A 16,465-nucleotide genomic window follows, 5' to 3' on the forward strand; every position below is an offset into this window, starting at 1 on the left:
GAGATCACAATGATGTGTTTTTGATTTGTAATGAACCTGAGGGCTGCATGATAGACTGAATCAAGTGCTCTCAGGGTAGTGGTTGAGGTCTGCATATATATATAACATCACTACAATCTAAAACCGACAGTAATGTACATCGTACCAGCTCCTTCCTGGCCTCAAAAGAAAAACAAGCCTTATGCCGATAATAAAAACCTATTCTCAGCTTGAGCTTCTTTATCAAGTTCTCTATATGCACAGTGAAGCTCAGCTTGTCATCAACACACACACCCAAATATTTGTACACTTTAACTTGCAATGACATGATTAGTAACATGCGTGGCACTTGAAAATACCATGCATTTTGTTTTACCCGAATTTAGAACCAGCTTTATGCCATCAAAAGGAACATAAAATTCAACATACCAATTAAGATCTGGCAAAAAAAATCCTTGAATCAGTTATAGAATGCCCTTTATGGTTGTGAGGTCTGGGGTCCGCTCAACAACCAATAATTCACAAAATGGGACAAACACCAAATTGAGACTCTGCATGCAGAATTCTGCAAAAATATTCGCAGTGTATAACGTAAAACACCAAATAATGCATGCAGAGCAGAATTAGGCAGAACATAAAAGGAAGCGATTCCCAAACCTTCCATAACAAAGCCATCACCTATAGAGAAATTAACCTGGAGAAGAGTCCCCTAAGCAAGCTGGTCCTGGGGCTCTGTTCACAAACACAAACAGACCCCACAGAGCCCCAAGACAGCAACACTGTAACGATCGTCTATAGGTGATTGAGCGGACCAAGGCACAGCGGGTGATGAATACATAATGAAATTTAATGAAGATCCAACCAAACAGAACACTGACAAAATACAAAACAAATAAACGACGTGAACGAACGAGACAGTACCGTGTGGTGCACAGACACAGMMACAGCAACAATCACCCACAAACAAACAGTGAGAACAGCCTACCTTAATATGGTTCTCAATCAGAGGAAACGTCAAACACCTGCCTCTAATTGAGAACCATATCAGGCAACACATTAAACCCAACATAGAAACACAGTACATAGAATGCCCACCCCAACTCACGCCCTGACCAACTAAACACATACAAAAACAAGGAAAACAGGTCAGGAACGTGACAAACACAATTAGTTCCAACCAAATCATGAGAAAACAAAAAGATAATTACTTGACACATAGGAAAGAATTAACAAAAAACAGAGCAAACTAGAATGCTATTTGTCCCTTAACAGAGAGTACACAGTGGCAGAATACCTGACCACTGTGACTGACCAAAAATTAAGGACATCTTTGACTATGTTCAGACTCAGTGATTATAGCCTTGCTATTGAGAAAGGTTGCCGAAGGCAGACCTGGCTCTCAAGAGAAGACAGGCTATGTGCACACTGCCCACAAAATGAGGTGGAAACTGAGCTGCACTTCCTAACCTCCTGCCAAATGTATGACCATATTAGAGACACATTTTTGATAAACTCCCATATCTACTGGGTGAAATACCACAGTGTGACATCACAGCAGCAAGATTTGTGACCTGTTGCCACAAGAAAAGGGTAACCAGTGAAGAACAAACACCATTGTAAATACAACCTATATTTATGTTTATTTATTTTCCCATTTTCACATCATTACAACACTGTATATAATAATAACATGACGTTTTAATTGTCTCTGTTCTTCTGTAACTTCTATAAGTGTAATGTTTACTGTTAGTTTTGTATTGTTCATTTCACTTTTGTTTATTATCTACTTCACTTGGTTTGGCATGTGACATTGTTCCATGCCCAATCAAGCTATTTAAATGGACTTGAGGAGAGATGAAGAGAGAGAGAAGCGAGAGAGAGAAAGAGAAGAGAGAGAAGAGAGAGGAAGAGAAGAGAGCAGGAAGAGAGCGAGAGAGAGGAGAGAGAGAGAAGGAAGAGAAGGGAGAGAGAGAGAGAGAAGGGAGAGAGCAGAGAGGACAGAGAGAGAGAGAAGGAGAAGAGAGATAGAAGGAGTCTCTCAGAGGGGATACTGGCTGACCCAGAGTCTCTCAGCGGGATACTGCTGACTTTAGAGGAGCGCAGACTGTCAGTGTTGTGAGAGATAATGGAATTGAGGAGAAGAAGTGACGAGAAAAGAGTGAGAAACACAATCTGGTCTGATGCATACCAGACAACAATCTGATAATACCAGACAATAATCTGATCTGATGACATCCAGACAATATCTGATTGATGACATACCAGACATATGCTGATCTGATGACATACCAGACAAATAATCGATTGATGATTAACCAGAGAATAATCTGATTAATGACATACAGACAATAAACTGATGATACCAGACGAACTAATCTGATGACATACCAGACAATAATCTGAATCTGAGTGAAACCGACATAATCTATCTATGAACATACCAGACATAATGATGACATACCAGACAATAATTGTGGTATCAGACAAACAATCTGATCAGATGATAACCAGACAGATAATCTATGACATACCAGACAATAATCTGATGACATACAGACAATAATCTGATCTGATGAATACAGACAGCAAGTCCTGATCTGATGATGCATACAGACAATAATTGATGTATACCAGACAACAATCTGTCAGATGACAGCTGTTACCCGCAGGGTCGGAGCAAGCATGGTCATGACCTGCAGAACACACACCACACAGTTCTGTGTCCCGGTCAATGTCTCCCGGATCTGGCTCAATGTCGGCACTTTGACATGGTAATAGATCAGTGTGTGTGTGTGTGTGTGTGTGGTGTGTGTGTGTGTGTGTGTGTGTGTGTGTTGTTGTGGTGTGTGTGTGTGTGTGTGTGTGTGTGTGTGTGTGGGTGTGTGTGTGTGTGTGTGTGTGTTTGTGTGTGTGTGTGTGTGTGTGTGTGGTGTGCGTACGTGTGTGTCAGTTTAAGCAGCCATATTGAGTGGTGATGTAGGGCACACAAGACACACACATCACACACGCACGCAGCACGACGCACACACACACACAACAACACAGAAAGCAGTGGGTGTATTTATGTTGCAGAAAGTGGAATGGAATTGATTTGAAAGAGGTTCTGTTATTTTCTTTTCAAGTCTCTTTTCTCTGCACTCTTTTCTCACCTGTCTCCTTCCTCTGAGGGGATTGAGATATTACTGAACATTTCCCACTCTCTTCACTCTTCTTCCCCTGTCTCCTTCTCTCCACTTTCCTCTCCCGTTATTCGTCACTCCTCCTTGGGAGATCCCCGTCGCACAGAAACGTTCTGTAGGCTCAGATTTATTATCTTCTCTTCTCCCCTTGTGAAGTCTGTGGTTTGTTCAGTGTCGTTAGGCACCTCAACCTGCTGTAAAGATCCCTGATTATAGAGAGATTCCATTTTAAACTTCCCAGATAGGGGATCACTGAGCAGTGGAGAAAAAAGGAAAGACTACTCGTATGACTTGAATAACTGATTGTACTTGATATAACTTGTATGTAACCGATATTCTCTTTGTTCTTCTTCCATTGCAGACTGAATCAGGGACAGCAGCGTGACAGACTTCAAAGTGTGTCTCAGAACCTCTACCCAGTGATGTCCAGAACCTCTACCGTGATGTCTCAACCCCTACCAGTGATGTCATCAGAACTCTACCGTAGTGATGTCTCAACTCTACCCAGTGATGTACTCAGAACCTCTACCCAGTGATGTCATCAGAACCCTCTAACCCAGTGATGTCAATCAGAACACCTCTCTCCCAGTGATGTCATCAGAACCTCTACCCAGTGACTGTCAATCAGACCTCTACGCAGTGATTGTCATCACGAACCCCACCAGTATTCTCAGAACCCTCTACCAGTGATGTCATACAGAACCCTCACCAGTGATGTCGTCAGAACCCTCTACCAGTGATGTCATCAGAACCTCTAAACCAGTGATGTCGTCAAGAACCCTCTACCAGTGATGTCCTCAGAACCCTCTAAACCAGTGATGTCGTCAGAACCCTCTACCCAGTGATGTCGTCAGAAACCCTCTACCCAGTGATGTCCGTCAGAACCCTCTACCATGAGCTAGGTCAATACCAAGGTCACAGGTGGAAAGGAGGAGTGAAAAACGGAAGGATGTGAGATGAGATTTCATTCTCTTGTTCCCTGGCTATAACAAAGACCCAGAAAGCACCCATAGAGAGAGAGAAAGAAGAGAGCGAGAGAAAGAGGGAGAAGAGRGAGAGAGAAGGAGGAAGAATAGAGAAAGAGAGAGAGAGAAAGAGAGAGAATAGAGAGAGAGAAGGAGGAATAATAGAGAAAGAGAGAGAGAGAAAGAGAGAGAAAGAAAGAAGAAGAGAGAAAGAGAWGTAAACAATAGAAGGAAAGAGAAAAAGAGAGAGAGGAGGAGAACACACAAATCCATGAATGGCAGCAGAACCCGAGAGGTGTCTTTGAGATTGCCTGAAGGACCCTTCCTCCACTATGAGTGTCCCAGCTGGTCTCCAGAGTCTGTCTGTCAGCGGACGAGACATAAAAATCAACAACAACAAATCTCGTGTCCTGTTTCACCCTCCGACTGGAGATGCTMACGCTAACCAGCTAGTGCTAGTGGGGGAGACCCCAGACGACCAGGCCTCCAGCCCTCTACCCCCCCTGGTGGCCCAGAGCGAAGCCCAGGACAAGCTTCTTATCTGGGGCACGGAGGAGCGATGTCTGGACCATGACATCCAGGAGTTGGAACTGCTAGAGTGTGGCGAGATACACACCTTCCATGGAGATGAAGATGAAGATGAAGGGGGGGATGGAAAGAGAGTAGGAGAAGTGGAGGAGGATGATGAAGGAGAGGATTCTAAAAGAGGAGCAGATGAAGGACTGCTGTCGATCTCTTCCAGCTCCACGGCCAGCTGTGTTTCTGTTCACAGGAACGATAACGATAGCGATGGGAGGGACAGAGGGATGGAGAGACAAAAAGAGGTAGAGAGAGAGAGAGAGGTGCTCCGTCAGGATCTCAACTACAGCGGCCCTCGATCAGAAGGAGGTAAAGAGACGGGAGGAGGAGGAGGAGGAGGAGGAGAGCAGAACAGCGGGGGTGACAGAGGGAGTCTCTGTGTGTCTGCTGTTTCCACCCTGAGCAGCAATCTGGACCCTACTGGACAACCATTGACCTCTAACCCCAAGCCCCCTGTTGGCCTGAACTCCACAGCAGCACCACACTCTCAGGACACTCCTAACCTGGGAGGACTACAGTACCCGAGGTCACCTGACCAAGAAGTACATCATCAGTACCAGGAAACATCTAACCTGGAAGTAGAACTGTCGAGGGGTCAAAGTGCGACAGAGGAGGGGTCTAAACCGGATGTTACCACTCAAAGACAGAACGTGAGGTGTTACCAGGGAAACAGCATTTTCTCCTCCTCAGATGGAGGGAGGATAAAGGGAGTAGTGCCTCCTCCTCCTCGCAGACAACAGCTCGTCCGACCTCTCTGTCAGTTGGAACCAGGAAGAGGGAGGAGCTTAGCTGAGCCAATCACAAGACGGCGCTCCTCGACCTCTCCCTCCCTGTCTCCAGATGCAGGTCGTAAGGTCGTGGACCCAGGTCACCACGGGGTCGACGGCAGGCAAACACAAGAGACCCTAGAGGTCAAGAGTTCAATGGTCAACTGTAGCAGTTACTCCCACCCCCATTACCAGCCCAGCTCCAGCCCCGGAGCTCCCCAGCCCAGCCAGGCCAGTCAGTCTGCCCAGAGAGAGGCTCGTTCCCTGGATAGAGGAGGGAGCAGCRCAGAACGTACCGCCAGCCTGGAGAGGAGACATCAGTACCAGGACCAGTCTCAGCTCAGATACCGTAGAACTAACCGCTGTGGGGCTACCGTCACCTCTCAACCCCCTCGCTCTCCACTCGGAACCCCACAGGGGTCACCACGGAGACAACAACAACAGCAGCCCATGTCCCCTTCAAGGATCATTACTGGTTCAGCTCGGTATCCCCAGGGCTATGGTAGCAGTGGGCTTAGACCACCACTCAAATCTAACCTTACTTCTACAGGGATACCCATACCTCCTCTACACCACCAGGCCCCTAACCCCAGCTCCAGCCCCCCCAAGCCCAAAGGAGTGCGGCCCAAAATCATCACCTACATCCGGAAGGGTCCTCAACTCAAACCCCAGGCTTCAGACGGGCCTTACCAGGTCTCCTCCCTGCCTACCAGGCTCTCTGCCTATACACATACACACTCCCCTGCCACACACACACCTCAGAAGCACTCCTCTAGCCCCAAAACGCACACCAACACACACTCCCGCGGCACAGCGTCCAGAAACACACCGGTCCTGAGTGCCTCCAACCTCCTCTACGACAAATACAGACAGGAGATGCAGAAAAACCGTCTGTTCAACTCTAGTATGATGGGAACAGGGATCCGATCCCATGGCCACACACACACTGTCCCCCCGACACACACACCGTTTGGCTCTCACACACACACCCACACACACACTGTCCCCCCGACACACACACCGTTTGGCTCTCACACACACAACCACACACACACTGGAGCCCACACTCACAGCCACACAGCCCCTCCGAAGCTGGGCAGCAAGGCTGAGAGCTTCTATGGGCCACTGGTGGACAAGCACCAAGCAGCAGAGGTAAGGAGGCAGAGAGGGAGACAAAGAGAAAAGGATTGTTGTGCTGTATTGTGTTGTGTGTGTGGAGAATGGGACGGTGGAGGTATTTGCCTGTTAAGAGAGGGGAGCATGGGTGAGGGGTATCTGCCTGGGTGGAGAGAGGGAAAAGGGAGAGAGCAAGGATAGAGAAGATAGAGAGAGAGAGAGAGAGAGAGAGAGGAGAGAGAGAGAGAGGAGAGTGGATGGAGGGGGGTATCTGCCTGGGTGAGGGGAGAAAGGGAGAGAGAGAGAGAGATGGTCTAGGCCTAAACCACACCAAAAACAACACTAGACACTATGGAACACAAGCTTATGTATCACTTGACTATACAAAGTCTGAGGTCGTCTTGCTTTGCTTAAAAGATCAGGAACCCAGACTTCATCAAAGAAATTGGAAATACAGGACATTGTCATCCTACAAGAGAAACATGGTATAGAGGAGACGAACCCACTGGGTTGTCCTCTAGGTTACAGAGAGGCTCGTAGTCCCATCCACCAAACTACCAGGTGGTGGTATAGAGGAGACGGACCCACTAGTTGTCCTCTAGGTTACAGAGAGCTGGTAGTCCCATCCACCACACTACCAGGTGTGTGTATAGAGGAGACAGACCCACTGGTTGTCCTCTAGGTACAGAGAGCTCGTAGTCCCATCCACCAAAACTACCAGGTGGGTGGTATAGAGAGACAGACCCACTGGTTGTCCTCTAGGTTACAGAGAGCTCGTAGTCCCATCCACCACACTCCCAGGTGGGTGGTATAGGAGGACGGAACCCACTGGTTGTCCTCTAGGTTACAGAGAGCTGGTAGTCCCATCCACCACACTACCAGGTGGGTGGTATAGAGGGACGACCCACTGGTTGCCCTCTAGGTTACAGAGAGCTGGTAGTCCCATCCACCACACTACCAGGTGGGTGGTATAGAGGAGACGGACCCACTGGTTGTCCTCTAGGTTACAGAGAGCTGGTAGTCCCATCCACCAAACTACCAGGTGGGTGGTATAGAGGAGACGGACCCACTGGTTGTCCTCTAGGTTACAGAGAGCTGGTAGTCCCATCCACCAAACTAACAGCTGTGAAACAGGGAAGGGACTCAGGGGTATGCTAATGTGGTATAGAGCAGACCTCACCCACTCTATTAAATTAGTCAAAACAGGAACATTTTACATCTGGCTGGAAATGAATACGGAAATGATCCCACCAGATGCTACCTACAGTATATCCCCCCATTTATTTATTTATTTTATATTATAAACACTAGAAACACAATTATTACCAAACGGCCTACCAAAAGGCAAAAGGCTCCTGTGGGGACGGGGCCTGGAATTTAAATAAATACAATATAAATATGGGACAAAAACACATCACGACAAAGAGAGACACAACAACACTACATAAAGTGAGACCTAGACAACAGCATGATAGCATCACAACATAACAACATGGTAGAAACACAACATGTAGCATCACAACATAACAACAACATGGTAACAACACAACATGGTAGCATCACAACATAACAACATGTAGAAACACAACATGTAGCATCACAACATAACAACAACATGGTAACCAACACAACATCGTAAGCATCACAACATAACAACATGGTAGCATCACAACATAACAACATGTAACAACAAACATGGTAAGCATCACAACATAACAACATGGTAACACACAACATAACAAACACATGGTAACAAACACAACATGGTTAGCAGTACAAAAAAAAAAGTAAATGTACTGTACTTGTAAGCGCTCTGATAAGACGTCTGCTAAATGACTTAAAAGTAAAATGTAAAAATGTAGCATCACAACATAACAACCATGGTAGAAACACAACATAACAACAACATGGTAAAACACAAAACTCCCGGTAGCATCACAACAAACAACATGTAGAAACACAACATAACAACAACATGGTAACAACACAACATGGTAGCATCACAACATAACAACATGTAGAAACACACATAACAACAAATTAAAACACAACATGTAGCATCACAACATAACACATGGTAGAACACAGACATGGTAGCAGCACAAAACATGGTACAAACATTATTGGGCACAGACAAACAGCACAAAGGTCAAAGAAGTAAAGACAACAATACATCACACAAAGCAGCCACAACTGTCAGTAAGAGTGTCCATGATTGAGACTTAGAATCCTCTTACTTTAACGTTGACAGCTTCTCCATCCCAGAGGGGGAAATCAACCATTTCCAGGCCCAGGGACACTTTACTAGTCTGTGACGACCTAAATGCCAGAACCGGACAAGAACCTGACACCCTCAGCACACAGGGGGACAAACACCTACCTGGAGGTGACAGCATTCCCTCCCCCATATCCCCCCTAGACACAACTACGACAACATAACCAACAAAACGGGTCACACATCCTGCAGCTCTGTCGCACGCTGGGTCTGTACATAGTCAATGGTAGGCTTCCAGGAGACTCCTTCATCTCTTTGGCAGTAGTACTGTAGACTACTTTCAATGACCTCAACTCAGAGTCTGTCACGCCCTGACCTTAGAGAGACTTTTTATTTCTCTATTTTGTTGGTCAGGGTGTGACTAGGGTGGGTACTCTAGTTTGTCTATTTCTTTTGTTGGCCGGGTATGGTTCCCAATCAGAGCAGCTGTCTATCGTTGTCTCTGATTGGGGATCATACTTAGGCAGCCCTTTTTCCCCACTTCAGTGTGTGGATCTGTTTGTGTGTAGTTGCTTTCTGCACTGCATATAGCTTTACGTTATTTTTGTATTTTGTTGTTTTTGGGTCATTTTTAATAAAGTAAAATATACGCTTACCACGCTGTCTCCTCATTCTAACGACGGACGTAACAGAGTCTCTCAGAGCGATCAGTCAGCCCACTGACACACGTCAAGCCAAAGGAACTGCATATTATTAAGACATGCTGGAAACCACCAAAAAACACTAGGCAACAACAAATTCAGTCCCTTCAGACAACTTCCTGGACAAAACGTTTCACTGTAATAGTGAAGGTGTAAACTTGGCAGTAGAAAACCTTAACAGTATATTTGACCTCTCAAATACGTACTTCGGCCTAAACACAGGCCACAGGTAACTTCCACAAAGCTGTGAACGATCTGAGAGACAAGGCAAGAAGGGTCTTCTATGCCATCAAAAGGAACATAAAATTTGACAGACCAATTAAATCTGGCTAAAAATACCAGTCAGTTATAAAACCCATTGCCTTTAGGTTTGAGGTCTGGGGTCCGCTCACCAACCAAGTGTTTCACAAAATGGGACAAACACCAAATTGAGACTCTGCATGCAGAATTCTGCAAAAATATCCTCTCGTGTACAACGTTAAACACCAAATAATGCATGCAGAGCAGAATTAGGCCGATACCCGCTAATTATCAAAATCCAGAAAATAACCATTAAATTCTACAACCACCTCAAGGAAGCGATTCCCAAACCTTCCATAACAAAGCCACTCACTACAGAGAGATGAACCTGGAGAAGGAGTCCCCTAAGCAAGCTGGTCCTGGGGCTCTGTTCACAAACACAAACACAAACACACCCCCAGAGCCCCAGGACAACAGCACAATTAGACCCAACCAAATCATGAGAAAACAAAAGATAATTACTTGATACATTGAAAAGAATTAACAAAAAAAACTAAGAGCAAACTAGAATGCTATTTGGCCCTAAACAGAAGATACACGTGGCAGAATACCAGACCACTGTGACTGACCCAAACTTAAGGAAATATTTGACTATGTACAGACTCAGTGAGCATAGCCTTGCTATTGAGAAAGGCCGCCGTAGGCAGACCTGGCTCTCAAGAGAAGACAGGCTATGTGCACCACTGCCCACAAATGAGGTGGAAACTGAGCTGCTCTTCCTAACCTCCTGCCAAATGTATGACCATATTAGAGACACATATCCCTCAGATTTACACAGACACACAAAAAACAATTTTTTGATAAATTTGGGGTGAAATCCACAGTGTGCGTCACAAGCAGCAAGATGTGTGACCTGTTGCCAAAGAAAAGGTCAACCAGTGAAGACACAACACCATTGTAAATACAACCTATATTTATGTTTATTTATTTTCCCTTTTGTACTTTAAACTATTTGCCATAATATGACATTTTAAATGTCTTTATTCTTTGGAACTTAAAAACTATTTAATCCATTTAGAATAAGCTGTAACGTAACAAAAATTGAAAAAGTCAAGGGGTCTGAATACTTTTCGAATGCACCTGTAATTGTGGAGATGGGCGTGTGAGCTAGTGGGTCTGGCCAGGGTGATGTAGTTGATAGAGATGGGGTGTGAGCTAGTGGGTCTGGCCAGGGTGATGTAGTTGATAGAGATGGGGTGTGAGCTAGTGGGTCTGGCCAGGTGATGTAGTTGATAGAGATGGGGGGTGGAGCTAGTGGGTCTGGCCAGGATGATGTAGTTGATAGAGATGGGGGTGTGAGCTAGTGGGTCTGGCCAGGGTGATGTAGTTGATGGAGATGGGGGTGTGAGCTATGGGTCTGGCCAGGGTGATGTAGTTGATGGAGATGGGGCTGTGAGCTAGTGCGGTCTGGCCAGGGTGATGTAGTTGATAGAGATGGGGGTGTGAGCTAGTGGGTCTGGCCAGGGTGATGTAATTGATGGAGATGGGGGAGCTATGCTGGGTCTGGCCAGGGTGATGTAGTTAATGTTTGTATGTCTATGTTTGTATTGCTTTAAAATATCAAAATAAAATTGTATTAAATAAAGAAAGAATGCAGGAAGGGGGGCCCACAGGGCTTTTTGACCAGCAGCCCCACTATGGAACTGGTGGTCTTTAGAAGTTACTGCATACTCAATGAGCCTTTGTGTTTCTGTTGTGATAAATAATATGAACACATTTAATGAAGAAATATAGAACACCCTAACCCTTAAAACAGCTTTTGTCCTTGTGGGGACCTGGGAAATGACCCCACCAGGGAGAATGTTTCTTGTTTTATCATTCTTGTAGGGATATCTGGTACCCATGAGGAGAGTAATACAAGCCTCCCCCCCACACACACACTAAAATACACAGAACCGTGGACTGTCATTTGCTGACTTTTGGATGAAACTTAACTTGGGAAAAATAAATAAAAATCGCTCTCTACTCTTCATTGCAGTTTGATGTAGTTTAACATTTCCTGAAGTTGTCTACAATATGTTAATCTACCAATCAAAAAATTTGGACACACCTACTTATTCCAGGATTTTTCTTTACGTTATACTATTTTCTACATTGTWGAATAATAGTGRAGAMATCAAATTGATGTAATAACCACAATCATCATGAATCATGTAGTAACCMAAAAAAAAGTGTTAAACAAATCAAARTCTTCAAARTAGCTTTGCCTTGATGACAGCTTTATGTRTTAGTCTATGATTATAGACTAATGAGTATATGATTGTGGGACAGGAGCACCAAGTCGTCTGTCCACTGCATGKTTTAATAATCTCCCCATAATCTCTTGTGGACAGACGCACGTAACATAAATGGTAGTAGCATGTGTCAACAGACTGTGGGATGCGACAACTAAAGAGGACCTTTGTTCTGGTACACTGCATGGCTTGTCTGTCCACTGTATTCCAGTTTGTGCCAAGTCTTCATGAGCGACAATAAGAAAGTACAGTGGAGACAGGGGACAACCTTGTGGGGTTCCACTGCATGATTCGTCATCCTGTTGGATGTTTTGGGTYGTATTTATCTGAGGTCCRTRTGTGTTGAGAAGAGATTGGAACCAGGAACGAAAAGCTCTCTTTGAAAATGATGAGCAAGWSTATGGGCCAAATGTCCCCCTCAACTCAAAAAGATGCTAAAACCTGCAAAAATTGTGATTTGTCCAAAGCACCGGAACTAATGCTGCTCGTTATCTCCCATTGTATCATGACAGATCTACAGTACTACAGTACAGATTTTRTGCACAACATTTTGGGGAATGTTAGGAAGACATTCAAAGGATATTTCATTTAAAAACATAATTTCTCTATTTGTTTGATGATATTGCCACACTATAAGGTCAAAATAACACTCTGAAATTGTGAAAAGTTTGATGAGTTACACACTTACACAATGTTACACACTTACACAATGAAAAACACTTTTCATATATTTTTTTTCATAAAAAAAACAAAAAAACAACAACATTATTTTAATTGGAATGTTATTTAAAAACACTAGCATATGTTCTGGGAATGTTCCCGGTTTGCTGGGAGTGCACTAAATAGGGAGTAGGCCATTTGGCACTCATGCTAAAAGGTCTCCTCCACAGGAGTCCTATGCATTATTTAACATCCTCTTCAGAGGTTTCTGAAATGAACATTTACTGTAGTTTACTGTATCCTAACTCACCACAGCTGGAAATGGCTTAACTTCCTTTTTCATTCTCACTTTTCAGATGGGTAGAAATGCGGGCAGCTTTGGTCGCGAGGACCCCTCAGGCCCCAGGATGGCAACCCAGGCGGCTCAAGTCGGCGGCAGTGGCAGTCTGCTCCGCTCTGGCATAGGGCTGCGCCCGCAACTGGGTCTGGGAGCTGTTGTACGGGCAACCCCGGGGTCTGTCGTTGTCACAGCAACCAAGAACCAGATGATGGTTCAGGGTCAGAGGACAGCATTGGGATTCAGTCAACCAGTGCAGGCCGTCAGCCCAGCGACCAATCAGAATGGACAGGACAACACAGGTGAGAGGAGAAACGATTAAGTTTACAGTTTTAGAGTTTGCAACGAACATGTTACTTAGTAACAATTTCAGTTCCAATGATTTCAATGAACATTCCAAAATGTTACAGTGAAACGTCAAACAACACATTTTAGCGGCAATAAGCACATTTGATATTACTTTTCTAATCCTACGAAAGGTAACTGCCAAAATAAAGGAAACACCAACATAAAGTGTCTCAATAGGTTGTGGGCCACTGTGAGAACGGCTTCAATGATCCTCGGTATAGATTCTACAGGTGTCTGGAACTCTATTGGAGGGATGCGACACCATTCTTCCACCATCGAAATTCAACCATTTTGTGTTTTGTTTATGGTGGTGGAAAACGCTGTCTCAGGCGCCACGCCAGAATCTCCCATAAGAGTTCAATTGGGTTGAGATCTGGTGACTGAGACGGCCATGGCATATGGTGAAACACCAGCAAGTTGAGCAGTCTTCATCACTGAAGCTCCTGCTAAACGTGCCCCGACAATCACCCCTCTTTCAAAACCACTGAGATCTCTTCTTCTAGTCATGGTAGACTATATAACGGGCAACTGGGCCTGGCCAACATATCTATACATGACCCTAAGCATGATGGGATGTTAATTCCACCGCTGCTTTCAATATTCTTATTTRCCCAAGTGTTTCCATTATTTTGGCAGTTACCTGTTGTTCTTTGTCTATTCTAAACTAAATTATAACACAGCCATGGTAGCCAATAAGGGGTGGCTGGGCCTGGCCAGTGTTGTGACGTGACWATCATTAATGTGATGACTGCTATTTATCGAATAATTACMTACTACGTTCAATTATTACTTGATTAAATTAATCATGTAACAATTAACTCATTAGGAATTTGGGGCACCACGGGAACAGTTGTTTACCGAGTTACTATCTCCCGACTTAAATTCTAGAGATTATCTAAATATCTCTTACATCAATAACAGTCAATTATTAATTATTACCTCATCAGTTTCATTCTGAACATCTGCATGAACCCTAACCGAAGTGATGACTCAGCGATAAACAAATAGGCTTAATTATTTATTTACTAACTAACTAAATCCTCACACACAGAATGCGTAAACACATACAGCATACGTTACAAGGAAAACAGGTCCCTAGTGGACTAACAAAAGCATGACCGTTTGGTTACGCAATGGAGAGGGAGGGCCTACTAGGAGAGGGAGAGACAAAGAGCCAATGCAATATATATTTACGCGTAGATGTCTTTCTCTCGTCTCTCTGTTGAAACCACTCGATCCATATATGAGAAGTGGTTCGATGTAAGTCTCTGGTTGTCCACCAGAGGTCACAATGTCTTTCTTAGATGTAGGCTTCTTTTGTTCTGGAGTGTTCGTTAGCATAGATACTTCAGATGTACCACACGGTGTTCAGATGTATCTGTCTTGCCTCTCGTCTTTAAATGTTAAATGTTAAATGTTCTAGACTACTTTACATGCACAGTTGCAGACGGTGTATGTTTTGGTCTGGTTTACAACGTTTCTCAACATTTTAACGTGTGGACCACGGACTCACGTTCTCTGGTCTCAATGGTTGATTATTCAGGGTACAGCTAGGACCACTTTACACGTCTGCAGTAACCCGGCATGTTAAACACTCTGGCGTTAGGGGCGTTCCATCATGCCTACACAATGTCTGCGCTCACGTGGGCGTGGTTACTGACTGGGCCCAAGTTTATATGAAAAGCCATTATCTCGTTTAGAAGGCGAAAATCACATTTCTATCTTTTCAGAAATATTGTCATACTTAATCATATATTTTATACAACATTTAGATGYAAACCTGACAACTAGAATGTGTACACCCTCAGAGATACAGTTATTTCATTATACCATGCTTAATGACATCACAAAATAATACACTTTGACAGGATTGTTCTTTAAATCCCCATCAAACATTTCCCCTCATTCTTTATGTTAGAAATATTGCTTCATTATCCACTTTTGGATGTTTGGAGTTTTGGTGGCAAAGTCTCTCTGTGTAACAAAGGATTGTCAGCCTTCCATTTCTGCAGAGCCAATGGRAGAGTTTCCGYAAGGTATTTAAGTCATAAAACAGGCACACTCCCACCCCAGTTATTTAGTTATACCATCCTTAATGAYATCACAAAATAATAAACACTTTGATAGGATTGTTCCCCCATCCTCTCCTGTGGGAGGAGGAACCAGGAACCACATGATGGGGAACCCTGGTGTAGAAGCACCTGCATACTTTAAATCCCTCATTTACTCAAGTGTTTCCTTTATTTTGGTAGTTACCTGTACATGTAATAGAAAGCTCACATGGCCACATGATTATTGTTTGTTTAGACTCCAAACAGACACTACCTTCTCAGACTGTTAGCTAACGTTAGCGAACTACTGTACGTTATCTGCAATACCTTCTCAGACTGTTAGCTAACGTTAGCGAACTATGCACCTCAGGTCTTTAGTTTCTTTGGAACGGGTGGAGTGTGTGATTTTACTATGCAAGGTTGTAGACAGGTTCAATGTGCGGGCGGCAGGTAGCCTAGTGGTTAGAGCGTTGGACTAGTAACCGAAAAGTTGCAAGATCAAATCCCCGAGCTGACAAGGTAAAAAAACTTGGTTGTTCTGCCCCTGAACAAGGCAGTTAACCCACTGTTTCCTGGTAGGCCGTCATTGTAAATAAGAATTTGTTCTTAACTGACTTGCCCAGTTAAATAAAGGTTAAATAAAGGTAACAAATWAAAAATGTTCTGGAGTGTATCTGTTCCTATTCTGTGGGAAGGTAGAAATGGGACTTCCTCTCCTCCTCTTCCTCTCCTAGTTAAATTGGACTGAGATGAAAGCAGCTCATTATTATGGAGTCTAACATTAATTTTGCACTGATCACCAGTCAGTGTGTTGATCGGATAGTCAGGCAACAAGACCTGCTCTAGAAAGGTGGGGAGAGAGAGAGAAAGAGAGAGGTTATTTTGTAGTTGTATCTAGTGCTGGCACAGCTTCTCCAATGCCCATTAGCTGTATCTGTGATTGAATAGATAAAAGGTTCTTGAGGGAGAGAAGAGCGAGAGCATACATTTTACACTATCCACTATCCATATGCCACACGCACGCACACGCACAC

At 44.3% G+C, this 16,465-nt stretch overlaps 1 protein-coding gene across 1 annotated transcript; it reads left to right on the forward strand.

Moving 5' to 3' along the window:
• Positions 1 to 4,072: 4,072 nt before the first annotated feature.
• On the forward strand, positions 4,073 to 13,334 carry LOC139026575 (autism susceptibility gene 2 protein-like; the record flags this gene model as incomplete). Its single annotated transcript, XM_070441912.1, has 2 exons — positions 4,073 to 6,621; positions 13,052 to 13,334. Coding segments are annotated over exons 1-2 (2,449 nt in total), but the record flags the coding sequence as incomplete, so codon positions are not given.
• Between the last annotated feature and the right edge of the window lie 3,131 nt (positions 13,335 to 16,465).

This window comes from Salvelinus sp. IW2-2015, unplaced genomic scaffold, assembly GCF_002910315.2.
Source record: "Salvelinus sp. IW2-2015 unplaced genomic scaffold, ASM291031v2 Un_scaffold5149, whole genome shotgun sequence".
Taxonomy (NCBI): domain Eukaryota; kingdom Metazoa; phylum Chordata; class Actinopteri; order Salmoniformes; family Salmonidae; genus Salvelinus; species Salvelinus sp. IW2-2015.